General features: G+C 55.2%; 1 protein-coding gene across 1 annotated transcript; it reads right to left on the bottom strand.

Moving 5' to 3' along the window:
• Positions 1 to 1,654: 1,654 nt before the first annotated feature.
• Positions 1,655 to 6,127, bottom strand: MRGBP (MRG domain binding protein). The gene is made up of 5 exons (XM_055433690.2): positions 5,901 to 6,127; positions 5,308 to 5,429; positions 3,486 to 3,567; positions 3,156 to 3,230; positions 1,655 to 2,759 (listed from the first exon to the last, which is right to left on the bottom strand). Exons 1-5 carry the CDS (start codon positions 6,046 to 6,048, stop codon positions 2,572 to 2,574), a joined length of 615 nt encoding a protein of 204 aa, XP_055289665.1. The 5' UTR covers positions 6,049 to 6,127; the 3' UTR covers positions 1,655 to 2,571.
• Between the last annotated feature and the right edge of the window lie 3,323 nt (positions 6,128 to 9,450).

Here is a 9,450-nt window from a genome sequence, read left to right as displayed (position 1 = left end):
TAACCACTGCCCCGCCCCCATGTTCTCCTCAGAAGAATGCAGACAGGAAGCCCGACCCCTGAGGAGGTCCCCCAGAATGTCTCTTCCCCTCCGAACACTCCCCTGCAGGGCACCTCTCTCCACCATGATCCCTCCAAAGATGACCTCAGGGAGGGTGTCCCCCTGAAGGGTGGCCCCCCTGGAGCTTGTCTGTAGCAGATGTCCCCCCACAAGTGTGCCCCTAGGAGGACACCCCCAAGTTGTCCAAGAGTCCCATAGTGCAGTGTCCTCGTGGGCCTGACATGCTGTCCCCTTTGATGCAGGTAATGGTTGTAAGACAGCACGGGTGCTGCCGTCACTGACTTGGAGGCACCAGGTAAAGACCCAGACACCCAGAGGCAGGAATGACCTGGGGTCACCCTCAGGGCTGGTCAACAGAGACTGAGGGCCTGCCCAATCCTGCAGGCTGCCAGGCCTCAGGTTGGTGTGCCCAAGGATGTCACAGTCCTTGAGCTGTGCATCTGGGGACAGCTCAGAGCTGGACAGAACCTGCCAGTCTTGGCCATGGGCACAGCTGAAGACCCTTCTTCATGCTGGTGCCAACTCCTTGCAGGCTTACCAACCTCCGTTACCTGTCTGGGTACCACCTCACCTGGACAACCTTCCAGGTGTGGAGTTCTGGGCATTTCTGCAAATCTTCTGCCACTGATGGCCAGGATAGGTGTCCCAAGGAGCAGGCAATAAATAAACAGGCTGCCAGGCATTGTGCAAGGCTGGCCTATTGTAGACTGTGGCCACAGGCCTGGACTTCTTAACTGACTTGCAGCTGGCTGCGACTTGACCCTGGGTGTGACTTCTGGAGGGATAGGGCCCTCTGATGAGGCTCTGATGGGTGCTGGGGCGCTCTGAGAGCACTTGGGTGGGTGGGCAGGCTCCCCCACCTCTACCAGAAAACAGACAAGCATGCACTGGAGGACACAGGGCTGTAGCCCCCGGCTGCAGCACTCAGAGCACAGCCTCCCATACCGCCTGCTGCCACACAAGACTTGTTCTCAGATGGGGCCCAGCTTCTGCTTTGCAAGTGCCAGTCATACCCGACTGCACCAGGATACCGTCTAGATGCCCCTCCCTGTGGTAGGAGGCCCCTCTGAAAGTGTGATCTTCTCCTGGAATCTCACCCCACGGGGCCCTTAGGCACCAGGTCTGACTGTGGGGTGTAAGCTTCTGCCTCAGCTTCCTGCACGGGGCAGTCACGACGGAAGGCCAGGGCTGCTCAGGGTCAGTAGACCTGACATGAGACACTCCGTGCCAGGCACTGCAGGCCCTACTGGGGCAGCAGGTGCAGGCCTCCCCCCACCAGGCCACCTCTCAGCCCACGGAGCTCCATGGGCTCAGGGATTTCCAACTGCCTGTGGCTGATGTTGGGGGGATGGGTGGCACCAGTGTCCTCGTGGTTTGTCAGGATGAGGGTGAGCGCCACCTCTCTCAATTGGGAGGCCTGAGCTCCGCGTCAGTTCTCATGCTGCTGGGAAGCAAGCACCACTCCCACCAGGCACCACTCCAGCTGGGTGCCTCTCTTCACGAAGGGATGCTCACATGCAACAAAGTAGCCACTCTAGACCTGTTACTAGTTTGTATATTCATTGTATCAAGTGACCCAAGTACATCAAAGCCTAGCTTCAGTTATAGATCTTGGAAAAAGACAACCTCCTACTATAAGAAAAGTTAACTTTGGTATCAAAATCACACAACTCCAGTTGCTTTTTTGCGCTTTAATGTCCCTCATTTAAAAGCAAGTGTGTCTCGGTCAGCCTGGTGCCCAGGCTGCATCCGCCTTCCGCCTGCCTCCCTCTGGCTCATTCATTTGGTCTGTTTGCGAGTGGAGTGACTTGAGAATACAAAAATAACCGCTACAAATTCTGTATCTGGCATATAAAAACTGAGTGAAAAGCATCTCAGTAGTCTGTTACCTTAAAACAAAACATCTCAGGAAAAAATACAACACAGGTTCAACTTCTGCAGTACTTTTTTCATATAAAACCCTAGTAAAATAGGCTTCTTAAAAATTAAATAGTGAAATACCAACCAAATTATATACATCGTTACAGTACAGGTGAATGAGGCAAAGTACCCAGTTCTCAGTCTCCCTGGTGGTGGAAGGGCCAGCGCTTGCGGCCTGACGCTCCCCTGAGGCTGCAGTCAGTTGAGAGCGAGCCTTTGACCGGTGGACAGACGGACAAACGGGAAGACCCGGGCCCCTCAGAGCAGAGAGGCAGTCCATGTTTTATTGCTTGCTGTGCCCGCTCTCTGCCCACGCAGCCTGGTCCTCAGGCCCATGCCAACACTTAGCCCCAGGTGCAGCTGAGCCAACGCAATGGAACCCATGAGTGTCCAGAGAGGACGCGGCCTGGGCTCACACGTCCTGGGTCTCAGCATCTGAGTGGGACCCATCCTGGGCAGTGGGGGCCATCCGAGCCCAGATGGTCTGAGTGGCACCTCAGGAGCCCCTGGCACCTGAGGGCAGGCAGCAGGGCTAGTGGCATTTGACCTGCCCACTGCCTGGAGACCACAGCACCCGCCTACTGAGAGTGTCTACGTCCGGCGCCGCTTGGCCGCACTGGGGCTGGAAGGGTTGCTGTTGGCGGTCAGGACTTTGTCGGTGACCCGGCTGCGCTTCCGCTTGTCTGGCCCCTCTTTGGACCCCAAGTCCGAGTTGTTCTTTTCTTTGTCTTTGCTGGACTTTTCTGTTGCTTTCCCCAAGCTTCCTGAAGATGAAAAAACTGGGAGACAAAATCATTTGGCTGAAAACAGAATATCCAAAATTTTATTTCATCTTCCTGTTCAGTTACAAAAATCTATACCTATGTACATGACATCGACCCCAAAAGGCTCCTCCCTAGCTGGGGGTGCCTGCATGGCTGTGCCCATCCTTGCTTCTCGGGGTTTGCCCTGCACTGAGAAGGCCGCCACCCATTCTACACCCTCCTGCACCCCCACCCCCCAAGCTGGCCCTGAGAGTGACTCCCCTGTGTGGGAGGCTCTCCCCGAGCAGACGGAAGCTGCCTTCTCAGCGGCTGAGACAGATGAATGACCCCATTGCCCATGATGGGGAGGCCTTGCCGGGCTGGGGTCCATGCCCTGGGGCCCCAGGGTGGGAGGGCAAGCTCCACACTTACCATCATCAGCCCCGTTGTGGGGGTCCACATCTTCCTTCATTTCCTCTTTCATTTCCTCCTCGATGATCACTTTTCCTGTGGGGAGATGGCCGATGATGACCTGGAGCCCGTAGTGGTGAGCACTGTGGTCCCGCCTGACCACGGTGGCTCAGGCCAGGGGCTGCTCCCGACTTGGGAGGTGTCTGCCCCTGTCCTGGAGGCCCCCAGACTGCCCCGTCCTGGAGGGTTAGCACCACCCAGCCAGTGACCCTCACTCTCTGAGGCTCGTGACCTTCAACCTGACACCACCACCTTTTCCCATTCCTAAATCTGCCCTTGCCTGAGTCATACCTTCTCGGACTTCTTGAATGATTTCTTCTGGAAGGACGAAGTTCCTCTCTGGATTTGGGAACGGAAGAATCTCAGACTCGTGCTGATGACAAATAAGGGTTCATTTGGTTTTTTTTAGAAGCAAAGAAGAAAATATGATTTTAAATATCACATTTAAAAGAAAATGTGACTTGAGATGTAAGAGCCAACTCAGGAGTGACCAATGAGCACAGATGACTGTCCCGAGGGGCTGCAGTGGGCAGGCGCGGGGCCTGAGGCCTTTGTTCTCTCTTGTAGAAACCAGACAAACAAAGCAAAATGGAGGAGGCACCAGGAATGCTCGTCAGGCTCCACTTGTTCCCCAGATCACGTAGGCCCAGAGGGACAGAGAGCCAGAAACACCACCGCCAGACAAAGGGAAAGGTGAGCTGGCAGGAAGGGTCCCTGGGTTGGGAGGAGATTCAGGAGACAGGGCTTCTAGTCCCCAACTTGGGAGCTGAGCTAATAAGCCAGGTGGTCAGTGAGTAAATGTGCTACTGCTAGCTGGGAGCTTCACAAACCCTGAGAGCTCCCGGACCCATGGTCATCCCATGGGGTGGGATCCACAGACCTGTATTTACAAGGTCCCAGGTGACCATGGCATCAGCTCCATAGCGGTGCTGGGGTCCAAGGAACTGAGGAAGGAAGGGCCACCTGTCCTTGACTGAGAGCCCCCCTCGTGGGCCCCACAGCTGAGTATCACGGGGACCCTGTGCTGGGCATCACGGCCTTAGCACCCTCCGAGCCAGCGTCTGCACTTGAGAGCCATCTGTCCTGTCTACCACACCAAAGGCCCCCCAGGACAGGGGCCCTGCCGTACTTGTCTCTGTGTCCAGCTCTGGGCCCCAGCCTGGAGTGGAGATGCAGGAAGTGTCTGGGGGCCAGGTGACACCCCAACATGACAAGCATGGGGGTCCTGTCAAACTGCTGAACATGGGAATTCTGGGGGAGTGGGGCTCAACTGGTGGGCACAGCCCTTCAGTGGGCCCGCTCCAATTCAACGGCTTGACCTTGAGTTCCCAGGTGCTAACTGCAGGCTGGGGGGCAGAGCAGTACTGTCATTTCTCTCCCTTCTCTGCCTTGGGACAAGGAGATGCAAACAACTTGCCCAAGGCCAACAGGGAACTTGTGGTGGTGAGGGTTAAAGACACAAGAGGGTCTGAGCTTCACTCTCGGCCTCACGACAAGCACCAGGTCTCAGTGGGAGGGGGGTGGGAGGTGCACAGGGTGGGGTGCCGGTCCAGCCCCAAGTCCTGACACCTGCCACAGGGCCCTGACTCTGGCTGTTCCTCTGCAGGGAACACCCACCTGTCTTTTCTGCTGTCCTGGTTACTCACTTGACCTGCTCTCCCTCAGACCTGGCATTTGCGGGTTCCCTGAGGGTGGCCTTCTGGTCGGCCTGGTTCTCACAGAAGCCACCATATTCATCTCAATGTGACTCAGACCCGGTCACTTCCCTACCCTACCTATAGCACTCAGGAGTTTTCCACAGGACTGACAACCTAAGAGCCCCCTCCTACACAGGCCTCAGCTCCCTAGTTATCTCCTGGAAAGATCTTAACTGAACCTCGCCTCCCCCATAAATCTAAGGTAGGTTCAGTGCAATAACCAGCTACTGTCTCCAGGTTTGTGTTTTCATAAAACTACCCAGAGCTAACTCATTTAACAACTGGTCACCTGTGGGACATCCTGGATGTCAAGGTCCCTAAGGCCAGGACCTGGGTGGGGGCAGGGACAAAGAGGGGCGTGAAGCGGTGTGCAGGGGGCTCCCTGCCAGCTGCTCTGTTAGGGGGGTCCAGCTCACCAGTGCCTGCATGTCATACATGGTGCTCAGGTGGTCCCAGATGACCTTGGATGGGACCTGCCGACCGATGTTTTGGCTGAACTTGTCTCGGATACAGATCATGTGGAAGTGCCGGTTCACACCTGCAGAAGGAAGGGGTCAGCTTGTGGGGGAGGGGTAGGCCAGCTGGTAGGGTGGAAGAGAGGTAGGGGGCAAGGCAGAGAGAGCGGGCAGTGGTTGCAAGGGTGTAGGGAGGCAAAAGTAGTAGGAGGTGCGGGGGGGAGAGGTGGGAGAGGAAAAGGCGGGGGTCTGCAGCAGAGGTGTAACGAGCGGACAGGGGTGGGGGTGCACGTGAGGGCTGGAGTCAGCCGGGATGGGTGGCTGGGCACAGGAACGGGGCAGAGTCGGGTGGGGGTTGGGTATAGAAGGGGGCAGCGTGGGCAGCGGTGGGGGACTGCTGGAGGAAGCATGGGTTGGGTGCGCAGGTGGGGGCACGGTCTACGGGGGTGCAGGCGCAGGAGGCCCCGCCCCGCGTGCCCAGCGCGCGTCCCCGACCGTTGCCGGCCGCCCCGCCCCCACGCGGGTGGGCCGCCCCGGCGCGGCGCTCTGCTCACCGACGGGCTTGTGGCCCAGCATGGCGTGGAAGAGGCACACCTCCACCTCGGGGCTCCACACCACCGTCTCCTCGGCCGGGCTGGTGGCCGCCTCCCCCGGCCCCTTGTCGCCGGCCGCGCCGCCGCCGCCCACCTCGGCCTCCCCCATGGCCCCGCCGCCCAGCGACGAGCCCCTGGCGGGAGCGGGCGCGGCCACGAGCTCCGCGCAGGCGCACTCGCGGCGTGGGCGCGCGCTCGACGGGCTCGCTCTCGGGCTCTAGCGCGGCGCAGGCGCAGGCGCAGCTGAGCGCTGGGTCGCCGCGCCCCCAGGCGGCCCTATCCCGCGGCGCAGAGCCGGCAGAGCCAGAGGATCAGGCGAAGTAGGTTGGCGTAAACGGATGGAAATGCCCTAAATTAGATTGTGCCGGTGGCTGCACAGCTCGGGGTAAATCCCGCTGAACTCTGCGCTTACGATGGAGGGATTGCAAGCTGCACCTCAGTAAGAAGCAAAAAGAACAGGCAACCTACAGTTCCTGCGAGTGGGGGCTCCAAGGGCTTCCACTGCCTCCAGCTGACCCTTGGCCTGAGCGCTGCACAGAGAGGCTCCTGCACACCGGGGCAGGGACGTCAGGGTACAGCCTTCCCGCCCCGGGCCTCCAGGGTGACCAGCATTGGGCCCTGGGGGTTAACTCTGGTCGGGAGGGGCTGGGCCACTGAGGGCGGGGCCAATGGGGCGGCCGGCTTGGGCAGTCAGGTGACAAGCTCAAAGCTGCGCCCAATCAAGACCGCCGGCTCCGCCACGCCACGCCCCATCCCCGCCCCCGAGGGCTTATCCCCGCCCCTTCTCCGTCAGGCCACGCCCACGCGGTGCCCGGGGCGGTTACCCAAAGCAAGGAGCGATCTTACTCTTCGTCTCCCCCTGGGTGTAGACGCCGGGTCGGCCTTCCGGGTCCCTTTCCGGCTCTGCGGCTTGCCAGTCGTGTGAGCCAGGCAAGACGCTGAGCCTCTCCAGGCCGCAGTGTCCTCCGTGCAGTGCAACTAACGACGGCGCCTTATCCCGGGATGCCCTGGGCACACGCTCGCGCTTCTTAGCGGGCATTCGAAACTGCTCTGGCCAGCCTCACCCCCGGAACAGCAGGGACTCAGAGTCTTGGCTTCCCTCGTGTGAAGAGCGCTGCTGGTGATACCAGTCCCCAGAGTGGGGACACGTGGCCCAGAGAGGATTTCACAGTGACCCAGTGCCACCGGCTGTCCTGGAGCCACGATGTGGAGGGACATTGTGACTTTGCTGGACCTGTGCTCCTTTTCTCTCTCTGACCCACACGTGGGGCTCCCCTCAGGGCTTGCTGTGAGGTGGAATGGAGCACAGCCCAAAGTCACCTCACACAGGCTCTGTCACACAGAAAGTGCTAACTGACAGTGGCCCTCATCATTAATCTCCCTACACTTCCCGGACACTTCGGGGTCCCTGCCTCTCCACCAGGTCCACCCTCTGCTCATTCTGTCCCCACCCAATTCCTGCCTTCTTCAATCTGGAGAGCTTCCTCCTCTAGGAAGCTACCCCCGTTGCCCACAGACAGCCTCAGCCCATCTGTGCCTCTCATGCAATCTCTTCCTCCTGCCTGGGGTCACTGGGTGCTGGGCTGTGTCTTGGTCCTCTCTGGTGGCCACTGTAGCTGAGCTGTGTTCGGCCAGCGGCTGTGGTCCACAGACACCTGGTTCCTTTTGTTCCAGGCAGAGCCTGGAATGTGTATCTGCAATCAGACTCAATGCAGAAAGACAGGTTGGATGATTTGGGCAAAAGGTCTCTTCAATAAGTGGTGCTAGGAAAATGGACAGCTATGGGTAAATAGAATATGTTTATAAAGTTTTCTCACAACGCATTAAAAAAAAACTCAAAATGGGTTAAAGACCTAGATATAAGACCAGAAATCATAAATATCCTAGAGAAAAACATAAGAAGAAATCTTTTTGGCATAAATCATAGTGATTTGGGGGGAGGGGTCAGTCTCCTAAAGAAAAGGAAATAAAAGCAAAAATAAACAAGTCAGACTTAATTAAACTAAACAGCTTTTGCACAGCAAAGGGAACCATTGACCAAACAAAAAGACAATCTACTGAATGGGAGAAAGTATTTGCAAATGACATGACTGATAAGGAGTTAATATCCAACATATATAAAAAGCTCACACAATTTAGCATCAGAAACAAATAACCTGATTTTAAAAAGGCGAGAAGAACTGAATAGACATTTTTCTAAAGAAAAAAATGCAGATAACCAACAGACACATGGAAAGAAGCACACGTTGCCGATCATCAGGGAAATGCAAGTCAAAACCACAATATTACCCACACCTATCAGAATGGCTGTCATCGAAAAGAACACAAATAACAGAAGGACCTCTGATCATTTCCAAGGCAAACCACTCAATATCACAGTAATCCAAGTCTGTGCCCCAACCACTAATGCTGAAGAAGCTGAACGGTTCTATAAAGACCTACAAGACCTTCTAGAACTAACACCCAAAAAAGATGTCCTTTTCATTATAGGGGACTGGAATGCAAAAGTAGGAAGTCAAGAAATACCTGGAGTAACAGGCAAATTTGGCCTTGGAGCACAGAATGAAGCAGGGTAAAGGCTAATAGAATTTTGCCAAGAGAACGCACTAGTCATAGCAAACACCCTCTTCCAACAACACAAGAGAAGACCTACACATGGACATCACCAAATGGTCAATACCAAAATCAGATTGATTATAATCTTTGCAGTCAAAGATGGAGCAGCTCTATACAGTCAGCAAAAACAAGACTGAACTGACTGTGGCTCAGGTCATGAACTCCATATTGCCAAATTCAGACTTAAATTGAAGAAAGTAGGGAAAACCACTAGACCATTCAGGTATGACCTAAGTCAAATCCCATACAATTATACAGTGGAAGTGAGAAATAGATTCAAGGGATTAGATCTGATAGAATGCCTGAGGATCTATGGACGGAGGTTCATGACATTGTATGGGAGGCAGAGATCAAGACTGTCCCCAAGAAAATACAAAAAGGCAAAGTGGTTGTCTGAGGAGGCCTTGCAAATAGTTGTGAAAAGAAGAGAAGCAAAAGGCAAAGGAAAAAAGAAAAAATGTACCCATTTGAATGCAGAATTCCAAAGAATAGCAAGGGGAGATAAGACATTCTTCCTCAGTGATCAATGCGAAGTGAAGTGAAGTGAAGTGAAGTCGCTCAGTCGTGTCCGACTCTTTGCGACCCCATGGACTGTAGCCCACCAGGCTCCTCCATCCATGGGATTCTCCAGGCAAGAATACTGGAGTGGGTTGCCATTTCCTTCTCCAATCAATGCGAAGAAACAGGAAAACAATAACAATAGAATGGGAAAGACTAGAGATCTCTTCAAGAAAATTAGAGATACCAAGGAAACATTTCATGCAAAGATGGGCACAATAAAGGACAGAAATGGTATGGACCTAACAGAAGCAGAAGATATTAAGAAGAGCTGGCAAGAATACACAGAAGAACTGTACAAAAAAGATCTTCATGACCCAGATAATGGTATGATCAC

The sequence above is a fragment of the Moschus berezovskii genome, chromosome 15 (assembly GCF_049115385.1).
Source record: "Moschus berezovskii isolate FMDL1 chromosome 15, NW_MosBer_1.0, whole genome shotgun sequence".
Lineage (NCBI taxonomy): Eukaryota > Metazoa > Chordata > Mammalia > Artiodactyla > Moschidae > Moschus > Moschus berezovskii.
Note: the sequence above shows the minus strand (reverse complement) of the source record. Positions and strands in the feature narration are given on the sequence as shown.